The following is a 21,823-nucleotide window of genomic DNA, read 5'->3' on the forward strand; positions in this document are numbered from 1 at the left end:
CTGGCCAAAGGCAAATTTTCGCACATCTATCCGACATCCGTCCTTCCTCAATTTGAATTTATGCCCTCTGAGGTGATTATTCTGAGCAAGATGAAGAATCCCATTGGCATTGAGCATGCTCAAACCATTCAAAGCCTTATACACCTCTATCAGATCACCTCGCCGGTGCCTAGTCTCCAGACTCTGTAATTTGCAAAACTTAAGCCTTTCTTCGTAAGAGCAACCCTTTGTTCCATTCACTAATCTTGTTGCCCTTCTCTGTACCCGTTCCAGCAGCTCTACATCCTTCTTGAAATGAGGCCTCCAGACCTGTATACAGTACTCAAGATGTGGCCTAACCATTGCCTTATACAAGGGAATAATCACCTCCTTATCCCTGCTAGAAAAATTCCTGTATATCATTGACAAGACACCATGAGCTACTCTTGCAGCTCATCTGCACTGCTCAGAGAACTTCATATCTGCCTGCACAATTACCCCCAGGTCCTTTTCATTCTCCACCACTGTCAGTGTAGTACCGCAGAGTACTACACTGACAGTGGTGGGGTTACTGTTTCCCATATATAGTACTTTACATTTGTCATTGTTAAACTTCATTTGCCACCTCTCAGCCCATCTGTTCAACCTTTCCAGATCCTGTTGCAGCAGCATAGCATTAGCATTAGTAGAGGCATTTGATGCAAGAAAGCAAGCTTATGCAGCATCAGCCAAAAAAAAAAAAAAAAAAAAACCACTTCCACTTCACCCCTCTGTTCGTTCAAAATACCTGTCCAGCTGAGCCTTAAACTTATTTAGGCTATCAACCTCCACCACAAGGGATGGAAGTCTGTTCCACCAACCAACCACCCGCTGGCTAAAGGTAAATTTCCGCACGTCTATCCTACATCTGTCTTTCCTCAATTTGAATTTATGCCCTCTCAGGTGATTTTTCTGAGCTAGAGGAAGAATCCCATCAGCATTGAGCATGCTTAAACCATTCATAGCGTCAGTAGTGTCCATAACAACGCTGCCAACCTTTGTATCATCTGCAAACTTGGACATTAAACTTGATATCCCATCATCAATATCATTAATAAACACCAAAAACAACAACGGACCCAACACTGAACCCTGAGGAACTCCACTAATAACATTAGACCACTTTGAGCAGTGTCCATTGATTACCACTCTCTGTCTTCTGCCACTCAACCATCCCCTTATCCATAGCAGCAATTTGCCTCCAATGCCAAACTGTTCCAATTTGTGCAGCACTGAACCCTGAGGAACTCCACTAATAACATTAGTCCACGTTGAGCAGTGTCCATTGATTACCACTCTCTGTCTTCTGCCACTCAACCATCCCCTTATCCATAGCAGCAATTTGCCTCCAATGCCAAACTGTTCCAATTTGCGCAGCAGTCTTCCATGGGTACCTCCCCTGAGTCCAAAGAAGCTCTCATAATTATGGCTAGGGGTTTGCTTACTTCCTTTGCTGCCTCCTTTAATATAACTGGATAGATCCCATCCACCCCAGGTGCCTTTTTTATGTTTATCCTCAACAATCTCTCCTCCACTTTCCTCTCAGTTATTACAAAATCATCCAGCTCACTGCCAATGTTTACTTTACCTACATCATTCTCCTTCCTGAATAACTCCTCATGTGTGAATGTAGATGCAAAATACTCATTTAGATTGTTAGCCACCTGAGCAGGATCCTCAACTGTTGAACCATCAATATCCAGTGGACCAATCTGATTCATCCCTTTCCTTCTCGAGTTTAAATATGTAAAGAACTCTTTTCTGTTTTTCTTTGCATCCTTTGCCAAGGATTTTTCGTAGTCTGCCTTTGCCTGCCTAATCTCCTTTGTGACTTGGTTACAGACCAACTTATATCTACCATAGGCTTCCATGTCACCCATTAATTTGTATGTATCCCATGCATTTTTCTTCTCTGCCACATGTCTCATTAGTTCATCTGACAACCATTTAGGCCTAAACCTTGAACAATATTTCTTAGTTGGTATGTAAAGCCTGGTAGCCTCCAAGATTAGTTCCTTGAATGCTTCCCATTTTGAGTTTGCTGTTGGTAACATCATCAGTTGGTCCCACTGTATAGAATTACAATACTGTCTCAGACCATCATAGTCACCATTACGAAAACAAAAACCCTTCCCTTTACCTCTGATGGTAGTTACCTCCTTGAGTAAATCCCACTTCAACACACTGTGATCACTGCCACCTAGTGGTTCATTTATCTGCAGATTCTTAATGCATGAAGAATCACTACTGATAATCAGATCAAGAGTATTGCTCCCTCTTGTTGCCTCACGAACATGCTGATGTAGAAAACAATCATCCAATAAATTCACAAAAGCCTTGCTAGTGTGCGAGTGACCAACCCACAAATTCCAGTCAATATCTGGGAAATTAAAATCCCCCATTATAAGACTCTCTGATTTACTGGCCCACTCTATTTCCCTGTACAATATCTTATTATACTCATCAGAGTCATTAGGCCTATAGCACACTCCTACTCTCAATTTTGATTTCCCTATGCTTATGTCACACCAAACTGACTCGACACTGCCCTGTCCATCGATGTCGACTGGCTTCACTTCCTTGGACTTTGTGTTTCTTAATTAATAGCATAACCCCTCCTCCCCTCCTGTCCTGTCTATCCTTTCTATACACATTGTATTCCCCAAATTCCAGTTCTGCATTACTTATATCTGTGTGGCACCACGTCTCTGATATCCCAACAATATCTGCCTTTGATGTTTTGAGCAATACCTCAAATTCATCAAATTTATTTACCAAACTCCTAGCATTGGTGTACACGCAGGTATTCATGCACCTGTTTCTATTCTTAGCTACCCTAACAGAACCCACGTGTTTACTTGTACCGCAATGACTCCCAGCAGTCTCTGAAATATCCTGCATCTTGTTTTTCAGGCTTGTGCTCATTTCAATAGAAGCAGTGCAAGAATCACTTCCACCTCTGCCCGTGTCTACTGTTAATCTATTAGTCCTTGTATCCCCCCCAACTAGCAGTTTTCCGACCCACCTAACACTGCCTCGACAGCATCAGCAAAAATTCTTGCACCCTTTCTATTTAAGTGTATCCCATCCCTGTAGAAGCAATCTCTCCTGTTAACAAGTACAGTCCAGGCTGAAAAAAAATTTTACCCCTTGAGCCTTGCACAATCCCTCCAGGGCCGAATTGATCGACAAGGCTCTCATCATATACTCCCTCCTATCGTGTCTGGGCAGAATTGCAGACACTTTCAAATTCAACCCTAATTCACGGCTTTTTTTCAACAATGACCTGTACTTGCTAAGTAATTCCGCCAGTCTCCTACTCTTAATATCATTAGTGCCAACGTGTACAACTATATCACCTTTTGTGCCCTTAAAAGATGATATCCGCTCTACAACGTCATCAACCTTTGCCCCTGGCAGACATACCCTGGTCCTATTCCACCTATCCTTTTTACAAAGCATGTTCCCCGTTTCCCTGACAATAGAGTCACCAACAACTACTAGTTCCTGTGGGACCAGCGCATTCTGCCTAGGGGGCTGCCTCTGTGTTGCCTGATGACCAAGTGCAAGCTCTGGCGTTGATGTGGGCAGCTGAGAGCTTGATGGGCCCCTCAATTTATTTCCTTCGAGGGCATCCACCCTGTCCTTCAAGCTCTCATAAAGGCCGATAACAACGCTGAGTTGTCGCCTGATTTCCTTGCACTCCTTACATCGTGCACACACAAAGACATCCCCCTTGGCAGTATCATGTCCCGTACCCGACTGCTCCGCAAACATCAAGCAAACAGTGTATTTATAAGACTGTGATTCAGAGGGCAACTGCCCCCCTCAGTTCTCCCCCCGAACCACAGCACTCCCATTAGCTTGAACCTTTTGCTTTGCTGCTCTGGTCAGAGTCATGATTCCGATTTAATTCAATAAAATTTCAAAACAAAAATTAAATCCTTAAGTTATATCCCAAAACAGTTATGTTATATATATATTTTTTTTTGGTATCTAGTGTTTTCTACGAGTTCCCTTTATACAACTTCCGTATCACGTGTACCACTATAGTTATGTATTAATTATTTGTTACGATTAAGTCGTTATATATATATAGAGTTAAAAATACAATTTAATTGACAATAAAGTTTATCAAGATTAATAGATTTACTGATTAATTGACAATATTATATTATGCACTATACTACACTAAGCTTATGCTATCGTGTAAAAATGGCGGGAATTCACGAACGGTACTTCTATGGACTCGTAAGTATTGATTAGCTTCCAAATCTCGCTCTCAATTTAGAATAAACTAAGGATCCTGACTAGGTCTATAATCTACTTATAGAAGATAATTTGATATAACAATTGGTTAATAAATCGACTAAATTTGGTTAAAAAAAAAAAACCTCTCGTTCAATTTGTGACACGTGGATTTGCTACCCTTACCGATACTAAGTAATACCTACAAAATCTCTGTCTAAGTTAAACTTTATACTAAGTATCGTAACTAGGAATATAAAGCTACTCTAGAAAATAAGTTAATATGACAATTTAAACTAATAAATCAGAAAATAAATCAGGAAAAACTTCTCTGTTCTAAGAGCTTCAAGGAGCTACGCCCGCACAGGCTAACCTCGCACCCGGAGTCTTTGTGGACTAATGTTATTAGTGGAGTCCCTCAGGGTTCAGTGTTGGGTCCATTGTTGTTTTCTGTATTTATAAATGATATTGATGATAGTATATCAGGCTTAATGTCCAAGTTTGCAGATGATATGAAGGTTGGCAGGGTTGTTAATGACACTAATAACAGTACACTGCTGCAACAGGATCTAGAAAAGTTTAGCAGATGGGCTGAGAGGTGGCAAATGAAGTTTAACATTGACAGATGTAAAGTTCTTCCTATGGGAAGCAGTAATCCTAGAGTAATGTATCAACTCTGTGGTATCACACTGACAGTGGTAGAGAATGAAAAGGACCTGGGGATAATTGTGCAGGCAGATATGAAGTTTTCTGAGCAGTGCAGACGGTCTGCAAGAGTAGCTCATGGTGTCTTGTCAATAATATACAGGAATTTTTCTAGCAGAGATAAGGAGGTGATTATCCCCTTGTATAAGGGCGCCTCTGTAGCCAGGTGGGCAGGAGCAGCAGTGCGTAGCACATGCTTCTTGATTAGAACTGGGTTCAAGCCCGTGACCACCAAATAGGTGGTCACGGGCTTGAACCCAGGATGATGCGGAAAGGTCAGGGAATGACCACCGCATATCCCCGGAGCAATATGGCCTTAGTTGCTAATGCTCCTAAAATAACAAAAACAACCTTGTATAAGGGAATTGTCAGACCACACCTTGAGTACTGTATACAGGTCTGGAAGGCGCCTCCGTAGCCAGGTGGGAAGGAGCAGCAGTGCGTAGCACACGCTTCTTGATTAGACCGGGGTTCGAGCCCGTCACCACCAAATACGGAGGATGCGGAAAGGTCAGGGAATGACCACCACATATCCCGGAGCAATATGGCCTTAGTTGCTAATGCTCCTAAAAACCAAATAACAAACATAACAGTACAAGTCTGGAGGCCTCATTTTAAGAAGGATGTAGAACTGTTGGAACGAGTACAGAGAAGGGCAACAAAATCAGTGAATGGAACAAAGGGTTGCTCTTACGAAGAAAGGGCTTAAGTTTTGCAAATTACGGAGTCTTGAGACTAGACAGCTGTGAGGTGATCTGATTGAGGTGTATGAAGCCTTGAATGGTTTGAGCATGCTCAATGCTGATGGGATTCTTCCTGTTGCTCAGAATAATCGCCTGAGAGAGCATAAATTCAAATTGAGGAAATACGGCTGTAGGATAGGTGTGCGGAAGTTTGCTTTTAGCCAGCAGGTGGTTGATTGCTTGAACAAAGTTCCATCTGTCGTAGAAGTTGATAGCTTAAATAGATTCAAAGCAGAACTTGACAAACATTTGGAGGGAGTGGATGGATGAAATAAGGGGTTTTTTTTTTTTTTTTTTGGTAAGCTTGCTTTCTTGCATCATGTGCCTATGCTAATTGCAAGATATAATTGCCCTCCCACACCTGTCCCATCTATCCCTCCAGGTACATTGTACTTATCATATTCAAATTCTGCATCTGTTTTGTCTGCGTGTCATTATGTCTTCCGTAACTTAACAATGTGCACGTTTGATGACCTGATCAGTTTGTTTACTAAATTTGTGTACTATCCTTCTGGTATTAGAATGCATGCACCTGTTTCTGCCCTAACACAGCCCATGTACTTGCTGAACTACAAGTATCCTCTCATTCTATCCTAGCAGGCCTTGTAATCTTTGGCACCTTGCTGTAGACCAGTGGTTTTCATCCGAGGGCTGCGGCACCCTAGGGTGCTGCAGCAACATTCTAGGGGTGCCACGTAATTTGGGTTTAAGTTACTTAAACTTATTATTTTTTTTAAAATTTATATGTTTATTTCATTATAAAAAGGTATACAGTATCTTTTTAATTTTGTGGTGTCTATAATTGATGTTTACTTAGTACCTCTATTTAAAGAATAAAATTATCTGTATATATATATATATATATATATATATATATAATTTGTATTATGAAATGTAATTTTTATAATTATATTATTGTAATAAAGATCATATAACATATATATTTTTTAATATTTTACACACACACACACACACACACACACACACACACACACACACACACACACACACACACACACACACACACACACACACACACACACACACACACACACACAGGGTGTCTCAAAAATATTGGTACAAATGTTTAGGGAAAATAGATAACATCTAATGGAATGTGAATCGCATATGAACCCATAACTGTCACCATAAGTCGGTACATAGCGCTGTTCATCAGTTCACGAGAGGGAAAATTTCTGGTTTATTCATTCAAGCAGTAGTTGCTGCACGAAGAGCATGCATTGGTACATGAACTGTGAGCTGGCAGACATGCACCTAGTGTATGGATTAGCAGAGGGTTCACATGGTGTGTGCCCCCATTCACCACAACATCGCTTCGTGCTAAATGTGTGGGCAGATATGGTCGGTGACTGCTTAGTCAGCCCATACCTGTTACCATCCCGCATGAACTCCGTTAAATATTGGATCTTTCTTGAACAAGTTCTACCAGGGTTACTTGACGATGTTCCAGCAAATGTGCGACTCAACTTTTGGTTTCAACGTGACAGGGTGCCTGCCCATTATGGAAGGTGTGTTCATGACCATTTGAACAGGTGTCTTGGGCATCAATGGATTGTCCGTGGTGGACGTGTTGCCTGGCCCCCATGCTCACCTGATTTATCGAACGTTGATTTCTTTCTGTGGGTGGGGGGGGTCCTCAAATCTATCGTGTATGAATCGCCCGTGGAGATGGAAATGGATCTCGTGGCGAGACTCGCCTGCACTGCTGCTACTATCAAAGAAACTCCAAGTGTGTTCGACCGTGTCCACCAATATATACTATGTCAGTGTCACGCATGCATCGCGTCTCATGGTGGAACCTTCGAGCATCTGTAGTAACATCATGAAATGCCTCCATCTCATACTCCAGTGTTAATATTATGTCAAATAAATATTTGCTACTAATTACTGTCTTGTGTCATTTCTGCTTCTTGTACCTCTGCTACTACTACTTTCCCGTGACGTTTCCGATTATGGGTTCGTATGCGATTCACATTCCTTTAGATGTTACCTACCACCCCTAAATGTTTGTACCAATATTTTTGAGACAACCTGTGTGTGTGTGTGTGTGTGTGTGTGTGTGTGTGTGTGTGTGTGTGTGTATTTATAATTATATTAGTGATAAAAAAGGAAAGAAAGTTAAAATGACAGTAACTGTAACTAATATTTATGGGTCAATGCAGTTGCAAGCAATCATGCAATACACCCATAATGTCTATAAAATATTAAAGATAATAGAAAATTATTAGAAAAAGTAAATCAATCCAATAATAATACCATCAGGGACCTAAGAAAACGCAAAAAAAAAAAAAATATCGCTTTTTACCAACAATCTAGATGACTTCAACTGGGGCCAACCACCCAGACTGAAGGCAAAAAACGACAAGAGGTTCTTTGTTTCTGTGATGATCAATATATGCTAAGTAATTTAAATTACTTAGCAATAATAATAATAATAATAAAAAAAATAATAAAAGCGATAATTTTTTTTTGTCTTTTTTTTTTGTGTTTTCTTAGGTCCCTGATGGTATTATTATTGGATTGATATATATATATATATATACTAAATAGATACGTTATAGTGTAAAGTTAATATCTTTAAAGTTTGAAAATCCATATAGCCATAGTCCTGCCATATCTCCAGTATACATGAAAACCAAAATATAAATCATATTAAGTAAATTAATAAAATAATAAAATAATAAGCCCAACACAGGAAAAATTATTTTGCAAGGAACTTTGTCGAGGGCTAAACCCTTACAAAATAACCAACCCATGCTAGACTGAGCCATCGGTTTCTGTTATCATCTGCCTGTATACTAAAGCCAAAATAATATAATAGTGGAAATGTGGAATAATTTAGTATAACATTAACGTAAGATTTGAGACAAATGTAAGTCTAGAATGCCAAAACAACAAGTGTCGTACCGTAATACATAACAACAATTTATAAATGATACAGGCTGGATGATATTTAGCCCGACCGATCGCTACCACATTATAAGCACAACTGAGTAATTATTAAAATTTTTGCTGAACACAATTTAGCATAAAATTTTGCAGAAAATAGCTAATAAAGCTAACCAAAGGAGAACGGAAAAATGTATAGTAGAGCAATAGTACCTCACTCCCCCTCGAATTACTCTAATAGTTCGCGAGGTATGAAAAATAAGGCAAGAGGAAAGCTAAAAGCAAAAAGAAAGAAAAGGTCAATTTATCGATAGTACATCGGATATTAACCGGGAGCGTAACTTCCCGACCCTAAAAGTAGGGATCCTGGTTAGGTAGTAAAGGCCTGTAAAAATATATCAATCGAATAAAAAGAAAAAGAAGAAAAAGAAAAAGGAAAAAACGGAATGGCTAATTCCTAATAAAGTTTACTTTAAGTAGGACATAAATAATGTCAGATAAAGTCAAATTGTCAGTAATGCTAAGAGAACGAAAGACGGAACCTGTCAGATAAGGTCGAATTGTCAGTAATGCTTAGAGAACAAAAGAGGGGACATGGTAAAAACCCCGTAAGGAATCTACCAAGCATACTTTACCGTAGCCCAAGGCGGGAAAAACAAAACGCCTGCAGCAACCTCACTAGACTTATATAACTACAAAGCGTCATGCGCCACCTAAGATTTGTCAAGAATTAGCCGGTGTTTTTTTTTTTTTTTTTTTTTGGATGAACAAAAGCATAATAGCGCCCTCTATAATAGAGAAAACAAAACCAATAATACTCAGATGTAGAAGAGAAATCCTAGTATAATATAGAATTCATTCCTACTGTAAAGAACCCATATAGGTACCACTTTTCTAAGGCGTAAGCTATATATAGCGAGTTCAAAACAGCAGTCCCTAGTATGTACATGTATATACAAAGGCTAATTAGTACACCACTCGCTATATCTATACCCTATATTAAAAAACAATAATTATTACATTAAGACCACGGCAATATCCAAAATGTATATAACAGTTTAATAAACTGCCTGCCTAATATTTTCGATAATTTCCAACTGGTTTAAATTATCGTGGTACTTTTTTAGTGCTATGGATAAAGCAGTACTCATATGTTTCAAAATGAAATTATATGGGAAACCGTTATCCAATAATTTATGCTTAAGATCGATAAGCGCATATATAACATCACTTTTATTATTACAAATATATACTCTTCTGATAGTTTGTGTCACTATAATGTTTTTAAGTATACGTACAGAGATATTAGTACCCCAACGGGTTAAGTCTATAGTTTTGAAATTGAATTCTTTGCGTTTGTCAAATAGCTTGGTAGATAGTGTATTATTATTAATCTGAATATCTATGTCCAGATATGCTACTTTAAAAGGGTCACCGTTGTTAGTGACTACTAGAACCAACTCCTGCGGGTAGTGTTTAACCGCTTCTGTAAGAAAGCTAGTATTGTTGAACACAATTAGGTCATCAATATATCTGAACATATGGATATCTTTAACAAAGTTGTTTTCAAAATGATGCAGATATAAGTTGGCGATGAGACACGAGCTACTCGCCCCCATGGCAATGCCAGCATGCTGTATGAAAATATTACTACCATTATAAATATAGCTGTTGGAAATACAAAGATTAATCAAGTTATCCCAATAATTACGTTGGCAGGGTAAAATTTGGCTATATTCTGTAAAATAATTATTTAACACCAATTTTAGACTATCATGTGGGATGCTAGTAAATAAATTTTTGAAATCATATGTATTTATATGTTTGATGCTATTCATATTGTTCTTTATAAAGGTTAAAATAGGTCTATTGTTATTAATAATTCTGGAGGAATCTATAGCCTTGAAAATCATGCTGAGCAATTCAACTAGCTTACTATGTGGGACATTTGAGTAGCTATTTCTACAAGATGTAATAAATCTGAAACTAATAGGCGATTTGTGAAACTTGGGAATACCATACAAATACGGAAAATTAGTATTATAGTTACTAATTTTTAACCTTTTTTGTATAGCCAGTAGCTTTTTGGTAATAGTACCAAGGTTACAGTTAGATTTAGTATATGTAGCACTGCTATGTAGTTCATTGTATAATTGTGTGGCATAGAATTTTTTGCAGATGAAACTGTAATTATTAGCGGCCTTATCTATAGTTGTTATGATAAATATATCCTGTAACTCCTTTAAATGTCGTTTGATTAACTGCATATTATATCTTTTGCTATCTCTAATGGTATGATGCTTCCTATGTAAAAGCATACTAAATATATGTTGTTTAAAATCGCTATTAGTAAGAACTAGCCAATTATAGAAGGCCTCTAGTGGTAAATTAAACTTATAGGCCAATTTAAGGCAAAAATGCATAAGGTCAGAATGTATTAGTTTGGTTATAAGATTAGCATTAAGGCTAGTGTTAGGTCTGTATTTAAAACCGTAGGAAAGAACAGATCTCAATTCCTGGTGAGGAACCAGGTTAAGATTACCAGTAATTACATGCCCATGATGTAAGTCAACGAAATCATGGTATTGTGGTAAGTGGCAGTAGCAAATAGCATCCTGGTAGACATTATCTAAGTTGCAGGCTAGCTGCTTATAATTACAAGCAGTAAGCCCAAAAGGTTTATTGTAACTAAACCTAGTTACTATATTCCTATTACTGAGTGGAAAACTGCTAACATGTTTATTTAATATCTCCTTTAACGGTAAGTAGTCAAATATAATGTTACTGAATTTAATATTGATATAGATGTTATGGATAACAGGTTTATTACATAGACGATATTTAAAAATATCCCTAAGTAAGTGGTCAAGATGCTGGTTACGATGTGAATATGTCTGGTTAATTTTTTCTAAGGCTTTTAACTTGCTATGCTTGAGGCCGAATAAGATATCATGTATGAGTTTAATATTTATAACATTTTTATCCCAAGTATCCAGCATGTCGGTAAATTTTCCTAAAGTATGCTTAGTGCGCATTTGAATGCCAGTACCAGTATTGTTAAAAACTTTGTTTCTCATCTTACTACGTGGCAATTTAGGCTGGGATCTATTAGCCATATGAAAAAGTTTATAAACACAAGTATCTAAACTACCAATATTATAATTACGTCCATTAAACAAACTATTGAGACCATAAGGGTACAGGGTTTTATATTTAAGAATATTGCAGTTTTCACGTTGTAATCTAATGCTGTGTCTATGTTCAATATCTAATATAGTAATAGAAATATTATCGAAACTATGTGTTTGGAAGTGCTGCAGTTCAATGTCATTTTTATTAACAAAATTATTAATATGGGATCTGTGCCCATTAATTCTAATATGTAATTCACCTCCTGTTTGTCCAATATACTTAGCCATACACGTATTACATGTAATTAGGTAAATAGCTCCCCTAGAATGGCAGAAAACCGGATCATAGGTATTATGGGAGACATGTTTAATGTTCATGGCCGGGCAAGTTTGACATCTCATATTGTTGCATTTGTTGAATTTTAAGTATAGCTCCGATGCAAAAGTCCTCGTGTCCAAATGTAAGTTATTGTCTATAGTATCATTAACCGGGCGGTTACTTGGTAAGCCTAATACATTAGATGCAACATGGCTATTTTGGTTACTTATCGGATCACTCATAGCCATAGTAGAATCCGCGGTACAGTTTAGCCTACGCGACCGACGTAGTATCTTATGATTATTCAAAGTGTAGTAACTCATGATAGTATTATAAGGTAAAAATAACTAAAAAATGGGGGAAATACAGTTAACCATCGACTATATATCTTACCAAACTCACAGAGTATGATAACTAGCATAATAGTATCCTTATACTTTAATATAGCGAAAACAAAAATATTGATATAAAAAGATGTAGAAATTTAATGTAATTAGATAACGATAACGATAAGGAGAATCCTTGCAGACCAGTCAATACAAAGGCAAACTCCTAATTAATAAAGCATCCATAAAATTACTGAGTTTAGGTTGTAAAGATGTAAAATTATAGTTAAAGTATAATATATAGAACACCCAATTAATGCCATCAAACGATCGAACATTACATCGGACGTTATGTATATACTAAATAGATACGTTATAGTGTAAAGTTAATATCTTTAAAGTTTGAAAATCCATATAGCCATAGTCCTGCCATATCTCCAGTATACATGAAAACCAAAATATAAATCATATTAAGTAAATTAATAAAATAATAAAATAATAAGCCCAACACAGGAAAAATTATTTTGCAAGGAACTTTGTCGAGGGCTAAACCCTTACAAAATAACCAACCCATGCTAGACTGAGCCATCGGTTTCTGTTATCATCTGCCTGTATACTAAAGCCAAAATAATATAATAGTGGAAATGTGGAATAATTTAGTATAACATTAACGTAAGATTTGAGACAAATGTAAGTCTAGAATGCCAAAACAACAAGTGTCGTACCGTAATACATAACAACAATTTATAAATGATACAGGCTGGATGATATGAACTGCAGCACTTCCAAACACATAGTTTCGATAATATTTCTATTACTATATTAGATATTGAACATAGACACAGCATTAGATTACAACGTGAAAACTGCAATATTCTTAAATATAAAACCCTGTACCATTATGGTCTCAATAGTTTGTTTAATGGACGTAATTATAATATTGGTAGTTTAGATACTTGTGTTTATAAACTTTTTCATATGGCTAATAGATCCCAGCCTAAATTGCCACGTAGTAAGATGAGAAACAAAGTTTTTAACAATACTGGTACTGGCATTCAAATGCGCACTAAGCATACTTTAGGAAAATTTACCGACATGCTGGATACTTGGGATAAAAATGTTATAAATATTAAACTCATACATGATATCTTATTCGGCCTCAAGCATAGCAAGTTAAAAGCCTTAGAAAAAATTAACCAGACATATTCACATCGTAACCAGCATCTTGACCACTTACTTAGGGATATTTTTAAATATCGTCTATGTAATAAACCTGTTATCCATAACATCTATATCAATATTAAATTCAGTAACATTATATTTGACTACTTACCGTTAAAGGAGATATTAAATAAACATGTTAGCAGTTTTCCACTCAGTAATAGGAATATAGTAACTAGGTTTAGTTACAATAAACCTTTTGGGCTTACTGCTTGTAATTATAAGCAGCTAGCCTGCAACTTAGATAATGTCTACCAGGATGCTATTTGCTACTGCCACTTACCACAATACCATGATTTCGTTGACTTACATCATGGGCATGTAATTACTGGTAATCTTAACCTGGTTCCTCACCAGGAATTGAGATCTGTTCTTTCCTACGGTTTTAAATACAGACCTAACACTAGCCTTAATGCTAATCTTATAACCAAACTAATACATTCTGACCTTATGCATTTTTGCCTTAAATTGGCCTATAAGTTTAATTTACCACTAGAGGCCTTCTATAATTGGCTAGTTCTTACTAATAGCGATTTTAAACAACATATATTTAGTATGCTTTTACATAGGAAGCATCATACCATTAGAGATAGCAAAAGATATAATATGCAGTTAATCAAACGACATTTAAAGGAGTTACAGGATATATTTATCATAACAACTATAGATAAGGCCGCTAATAATTACAGTTTCATCTGCAAAAAATTCTATGCCACACAATTATACAATGAACTACATAGCAGTGCTACATATACTAAATCTAACTGTAACCTTGGTACTATTACCAAATAGCTACTGGCTATACAAAAAAGGTTAAAAATTAGTAACTATAATACTAATTTTCCGTATTTGTATGGTATTCCCAAGTTTCACAAATCGCCTATTAGTTTCAGATTTATTACATCTTGTAGAAATAGCTACTCAAATGTCCCACATAGTAAGCTAGTTGAATTGCTCAGCATGATTTTCAAGGCTATAGATTCCTCCAGAATTATTAATAACAATAGACCTATTTTAACCTTTATAAAGAACAATATGAATAGCATCAAACATATAAATACATATGATTTCAAAAATTTATTTACTAGCATCCCACATGATAGTCTAAAATTGGTGTTAAATAATTATTTTACAGAATATAGCCAAATTTTACCCTGCCAACGTAATTATTGGGATAACTTGATTAATCTTTGTATTTCCAACAGCTATATTTATAATGGTAGTAATATTTTCATACAGCATGCTGGCATTGCCATGGGGGCGAGTAGCTCGTGTCTCATCGCCAACTTATATCTGCATCATTTTGAAAACAACTTTGTTAAAGATATCCATATGTTCAGATATATTGATGACCTAATTGTGTTCAACAATACTAGCTTTCTTACAGAAGCGGTTAAACACTACCCGCAGGAGTTGGTTCTAGTAGTCACTAACAACGGTGACCCTTTTAAAGTAGCATATCTGGACATAGATATTCAGATTAATAATAATACACTATCTACCAAGCTATTTGACAAACGCAAAGAATTCAATTTCAAAACTATAGACTTAACCCGTTGGGGTACTAATATCTCTGTACGTATACTTAAAAACATTATAGTGACACAAACTATCAGAAGAGTATATATTTGTAATAATAAAAGTGATGTTATATATGCGCTTATCGATCTTAAGCATAAATTATTGGATAACGGTTTCCCATATAATTTCATTTTGAAACATATGAGTACTGCTTTATCCATAGCACTAAAAAAGTACCACGATAATTTAAACCAGTTGGAAATTATCGAAAATATTAGGCAGGCAGTTTATTAAACTGTTATATACATTTTGGATATTGCCGTGGTCTTAATGTAATAATTATTGTTTTTTAATATAGGGTATAGATATAGCGAGTGGTGTACTAATTAGCCTTTGTATATACATGTACATACTAGGGACTGCTGTTTTGAACTCGCTATATATAGCTTACGCCTTAGAAAAGTGGTACCTATATGGGTTCTTTACAGTAGGAATGAATTCTATATTATACTAGGATTTCTCTTCTACATCTGAGTATTATTGGTTTTGTTTTCTCTATTATAGAGGGCGCTATTATGCTTTTGTTCATCCAAAAAAAAAAAAAAAAAAAAAACACCGGCTAATTCTTGACAAATCTTAGGTGGCGCATGACGCTTTGTAGTTATATAAGTCTAGTGAGGTTGCTGCAGGCGTTTTGTTTTTCCCGCCTTGGGCTACGGTAAAGTATGCTTGGTAGATTCCTTACGGGGTTTTTACCATGTCCCCTCTTTTGTTCTCTAAGCATTACTGACAATTCGACCTTATCTGACAGGTTCCGTCTTTCGTTCTCTTAGCATTACTGACAATTTGACTTTATCTGACATTATTTATGTCCTACTTAAAGTAAACTTTATTAGGAATTAGCCATTCCGTTTTTTCCTTTTTCTTTTTCTTCTTTTTCTTTTTATTCGATTGATATATTTTTACAGGCCTTTACTACCTAACCAGGATCCCTACTTTTAGGGTCGGGAAGTTACGCTCCCGGTTAATATCCGATGTACTATCGATAAATTGACCTTTTCTTTCTTTTTGCTTTTAGCTTTCCTCTTGCCTTATTTTTCATACCTCGCGAACTATTAGAGTAATTCGAGGGGGAGTGAGGTACTATTGCTCTACTATACATTTTTCCGTTCTCCTTTGGTTAGCTTTATTAGCTATTTTCTGCAAAATTTTATGCTAAATTGTGTTCAGCAAAAATTTTAATAATTACTCAGTTGTGCTTATAATGTGGTAGCGATCGGTCGGGCTAAATATCATCCAGCCTGTATCATTTATAAATTGTTGTTATGTATTACGGTACGACACTTGTTGTTTTGGCATTCTAGACTTACATTTGTCTCAAATCTTACGTTAATGTTATACTAAATTATTCCACATTTCCACTATTATATTATTTTGGCTTTAGTATACAGGCAGATGATAACAGAAACCGATGGCTCAGTCTAGCATGGGTTGGTTATTTTGTAAGGGTTAGCCCTCGACAAAGTTCCTTGCAAAATAATTTTTCCTGTGTTGGGCTTATTATTTTATTATTTTATTAATTTACTTAATATGATTTATATTTTGGTTTTCATGTATACTGGAGATATGGCAGGACTATGGCTATATGGATTTTCAAACTTTAAAGATATTAACTTTACACTATAACGTATCTATTTAGTATATACATAACGTCCGATGTAATGTTCGATCGTTTGATGGCATTAATTGGGTGTTCTATATATTATACTTTAACTATAATTTTACATCTTTACAACCTAAACTCAGTAATTTTATGGATGCTATATATATATATATATATATATATATATATAGAGAGAGAGAGAGAGAGAGAGAGAGAGAGAGAGAGTGTGAATCGGATCTTACAGTCAGAAAATTGAGTAGGGGTGCCGCAAAATAAAATAAATTACTTAGGGGGGGCGCCGTTATTAAAAAAAGGTTGAAAACCACTGCTTTAGATGCTGTTTTATGTCCCGGTAGAAGTGGTGCAAGAATTACTTTAACCTCTGTGTGCAACTGCTGCTAATTTATTAGTATTCCCCTCCCCCATACTAGCAGTTTCCAGCCCATCTAATACTGCTTTGATACCATCAACAAATATTCTTGCACCCCCCTTCTGTTTAATTGTGTCTTCCCTGTAAAAAACAGCCTTTCCTGTTAATAAGCAGAGACAATGCTGTGAAAACTTTTACGCCATGAGCCTTGTACAGTTTCTTCATGGCATTTTGTTCAAAATATCAAGAATAATTATTAATTTTACATAATAATTACAAAGAAGATCCACTTAACTGAATATTTATAAATTCTAATAGCATTTAATTGCTTTGGGATTCATTTAAAGTCTAAAGAGTTCAAAAACAACTACGGGGTAGAAATGTTCCTGAATTCTCTAGATTTGAAAATGAATTGCAAAGTGTATTTGAAACATTGTCATAATTGTTTAACTTAATTGTACTTTTTTTATTATTATTATTATTACATACAACTAGTAAGTGAAGAATTTTGTTTAATATTTGTGTGTTGAGAAATGTTGAATTTTTACTATTATTTATGATTCAGCTATTTGCAAGTTAAATAATTCTAATATATTTGAGATAGATGGGTAAACTGTTAAAGCCAAAGTGTCATACAAATAGAGGATCATTTGCATTCTCTGTTGCATTTATATTGTATAGGCAAGCAAATGTTTGCTGCATTAAGTAACCCATGTTGTTTAAACCAACACAGATTTCATTTCTAAGCTTATCCCAGAAAGATATGCACTTAGTTTCAGATCATATTATTTCTACAGATCATAAAGTGGTTCACTTTGTTGGAGTGTGATTTAAAACTCTCCTGGTTTAATTTCTTTTTTAGCGTCTTGACTATCGATGGCTACAAACAGCTTCAGTCCTTGCAGATTGTTATATTCATGTGCTGTCATGGAATCTTGAAGGTTAGTTCAAAATATCATGTTACTTTTATATACAGCAGAACCTACTAAATTCAGTATGCTTGGGACCCAGTATGTGCCAGATTTTTGAAAGGCCCAGATTTTTGAAATTATGTATATAGCTTAAGTACAAAGGGGTAATTTGTAGTTTTTATTAGATAATGCAGTGGCTCCAATCTGAGTAATCTACATAGAATTATAGTCACCAGCATTAAGCTAAAAGGTTAACCCATTCTACTGGTCCAGTGGCTAATGTACTTGCCTAAGAAATAATGGTCACTGGCTGAATGCTATCTCTTGTATGGGTGTTACAATTGTCTAATATTTTTAATATGAGGTACAAATAGTATAATATGATTTTAATGGTTGAATTGCCTTAAAAACAAAATATAGACTACTGAGTACTATATTGTGAACTATTGAATATATTGCAAAATTAAGGATTTTGTATGTTGAAATACATGGTAACAATTACATACTGTATAGGAAATATGTAAAACAGAAAGAAATTTGTGTTTGGGAATTAGTAATGGAATGTAATGCATATATCCAGCACCTTTGTTCGGCCATCCTATTTCTTCTCTGTCCTTGCAAAGTATTTAACATACAATGGTTGAATTGTATGGTTTAAAAGCAGGTTTGAACGCAGGATTTTTGAGCTGACTTTTATGAATAATACAATGCACGTTATTTTCTCATAAGTAACTTTCCACCTTTGGAAAGTAATGCAGTGGAATTGCATTATTTTTCTACCCACTGAATTAACTTCATCATTAATCTTGTACCAGAACTCCTCTATTGAATTTAATGTAGTTGTTGGCACAAGATCTGTATTTAAATAATGTAAAATACATGATCCATATATAAAGAGTAATAATAATTTTTTAAATGTAATATAGTCGAACCTAGAAAAATTTGGCCTTTTTTGAATATTTCTTCAAGGGTAGTTGACTGTACAAGGCAGTGTTTTACAAGGTTTACAAGAAATAGATTTGTTGGACTTAAAAAAAAAAAAAAAAAAACTACCACAGGTGCATTTTTATGTACTATGACCATTAATAATTTTCATATACAGGAATACCTCGCATATCGCTGTTTCGAACAGCGCGGGTTTCGCTATAGCGCGGTTTACAAATTGAAAAAAAATTAATTGCATTATGCACCAATACATTTGATATGTATATATGTATGTATTATAATGCCAGCACATAGGCCAATGCATTATGGATTCAAGGCCATTCTGACTGTTGTCGAAACTCCCATTATATACGGACTTTGCTAGCATTCATACATTAGTAAATACTCTAGATTACGAGCAGTGAGGTCATTGATTGTGCGTAAGCTGGACAAATATTTTTCGCTGTGTATTTTTATTAAAGATTATTTTTTAAAACGTTACACTTTTATACGCAAATATGAGTGGAAAGAAGAAATGTAATGCGCTGAGTGTTCTTCTAGATCCAAACATCGTATGAGGTATGAAAGTAAGGCAGGTGTTGCAAAATGACATTCGATGTTATAAAGAGATGTATGCAGATAAAAAGAAGAAAAAAACCGATCAGTTATTTTTCGAAATAAAAATACAGTACATACTTCACTTATATTCTTTTGGTATGTACATACTGCAATAAAAATAATTTGTGCTGGTATTTTTCATTTTTATCATTTTAGTTTCTTTTTTTGCAAGAACTTCTTGTGCATCAATTTATAGTAAACAAACACCTATATATTTTTGCAACTCGACCCATATAATCAAATTGTCGGAACGCATTACATTAAGATACATACTAATAATACCTCGATTAGCACAGTGTCGCATAGCTTGGTATTTTTTTGGCATGAATTAACTGCACTATGCGAGGTATTCTTGTACTAATTTCTTTCTGCTTTACATATTTCCTAGATTGTCATCGTTACTATACAATGTATAATATCATTCACTTTGCAAGATATTCAGTACTGCTTTGCTATTATTGTTGAGTTTTTAGGAGCATTAGCAACTAAGGCCATATTGCTCCGGGGATATGCGGTTGTCATTTCCCGACCTTTCCGCATCCTCCGTGTTTGGTGGTCACGTGCTCGAACCCTGGTCTGATCAAGAAGCGTGTGCTATGCACTGCCGCTCCTGCCCACCTGGCTATGGAGGCACTCTGCTTTGCTATACAGTACAGTGCTTAATAGTGCAGTGTTCTGAATTTAGTTTTTAACGTGATTCAATTGCCGAAATCATGTTGTTCTATTTGTAGTTTATATTAAAAAATATTGAACAGTCGCATCACCCATACTGGAGACAGCATTCAAATTGGTGACTATTATTTCTCAGGGAAGTGCATTACATACTGTACCAGTCCAGCAGTACAGGTTAACATTTTGGCTTAACACTCAGGACTGCCATTCTGTGGAGATTATAGGGACCAGCAGTACTGTATTATTTAATAAAATAATGAGAACTTCCCCCTGAATATTTGAGGGTTATGCTATGGGCATAACCTCAAAAAACCAGAATTTTCAAAAATTTGGCATGTATTGGGTCCTGTATTACAGTTGAACTGCAAGGATTTATGAGGTTCTTGAAGTAATTCTTAACATGTAAGAGAAGTCCATCTTCTCAAAGAATATTCTAAACAATGTTTTAGTAATTGCATGTTGAATAGGTGAATTATTTTAAACATTGAATTACAAAAGATTAATACACCATCTAATATATGATTTAACAGACATCACATAAGAAATAGCAAGTTGTTACAAAGAAGGCTATGCAGCCATATGTGGAGGAAATTGCTTTATTGTTCCAGAGTGCAAGATAAGAGCACACAGCCATTAGAATGACTAATTGATATGCTGAATTTAAGGCTGAGCTGGACAGGTACTTGGAACAAACAGAGGGGTGAGATGAGAGAATTTTTTTTTTTTGGTTGATGCTGCATAAGCTTGCTTTCTTGCATCATATGCCTCTACTAATGCTGCTAGTGCTAATGAATAAAGCAATTCATTTTAGCAAAACAGGTAACTCAAACATTTTGTTTGCTGCTCTATGTACAAGGTTCCCACTCATCTGAGAAACCTGGAGAAGTTGGAAATTATTAAAGCCTTAAAGAAAATCTTAATTCTTATTTATTGTTTGTTATGGCTGTTATAGTGGTCCTAGAAAGTATCTTCTAGGCTTTTAGTCAAGAAGATAATTTCTAGGACCACTCGGGCTTTTAGTTTGCTTTTTTCAAATATTGGAAAAGACATTGAAGTCTTCTGAACTATTAGAAAAGTTTATTATTGGTCTGTTATATTTTTCTACATGGTAATCCACTTCTCTCAGGGGCTAACTGCTTGAGTACAGATGTACTCAATAGAGGTTTAAAATTTTCTAAAAGAGTTTTGTAATTTCTGAGAGATCTATATGTTAATGTTGTGAAGTAATATTTTTCTTACAGATAACTGTTGTGGAAATCATTACTGGTCTTGTTCCAAAGAACATGGCAATTAATCAAACCTGATTGAATCCTACATGGATCAATCTACATTTGAATCTGGAAGGTCTAGAGTGGTTAGATGAACTGAGTACAACAGCAAAATGTAAAGTCTCCAAAAAAAAAAATGTATTTAAGCTTAAAGGCGCCTCCGTAGCCAGGTGGGAAGGAGCAACAGTGCATAGCACACGCTTCTTGATGAGACCGGGGTTTGAGCCTGTCACCACCAAATACGGAGGATGCGGA

At 35.7% G+C, this 21,823-nt stretch overlaps 1 protein-coding gene across 3 annotated transcripts in view; it reads left to right on the top strand.

The window, feature by feature from the left end:
* Rbcn-3A (rabconnectin-3 alpha) overlaps positions 1-21,823 on the top strand; it is a 980,796-nt gene that overhangs the window by 101,388 nt on the left and 857,585 nt on the right. For all 3 annotated transcript variants that reach the window (XR_016547873.1, XM_090388469.1, XM_090388476.1), the window contains exon 5: positions 18,038-18,116. Coding sequence is in view for 2 of the 3 variants with exons in the window: in XM_090388469.1 (XP_090244595.1) it covers positions 18,038-18,116 (79 nt within the window). In the remaining variant the exon portion in view is untranslated. The remainder of the gene's footprint in view (positions 1-18,037; positions 18,117-21,823) is intronic.

This window comes from Mastigoproctus giganteus, chromosome 2, assembly GCF_048544385.1.
Source record: "Mastigoproctus giganteus isolate SK-2022 chromosome 2, ASM4854438v1, whole genome shotgun sequence".
NCBI classification, from domain to species: Eukaryota; Metazoa; Arthropoda; class Arachnida; order Uropygi; family Thelyphonidae; genus Mastigoproctus; species Mastigoproctus giganteus.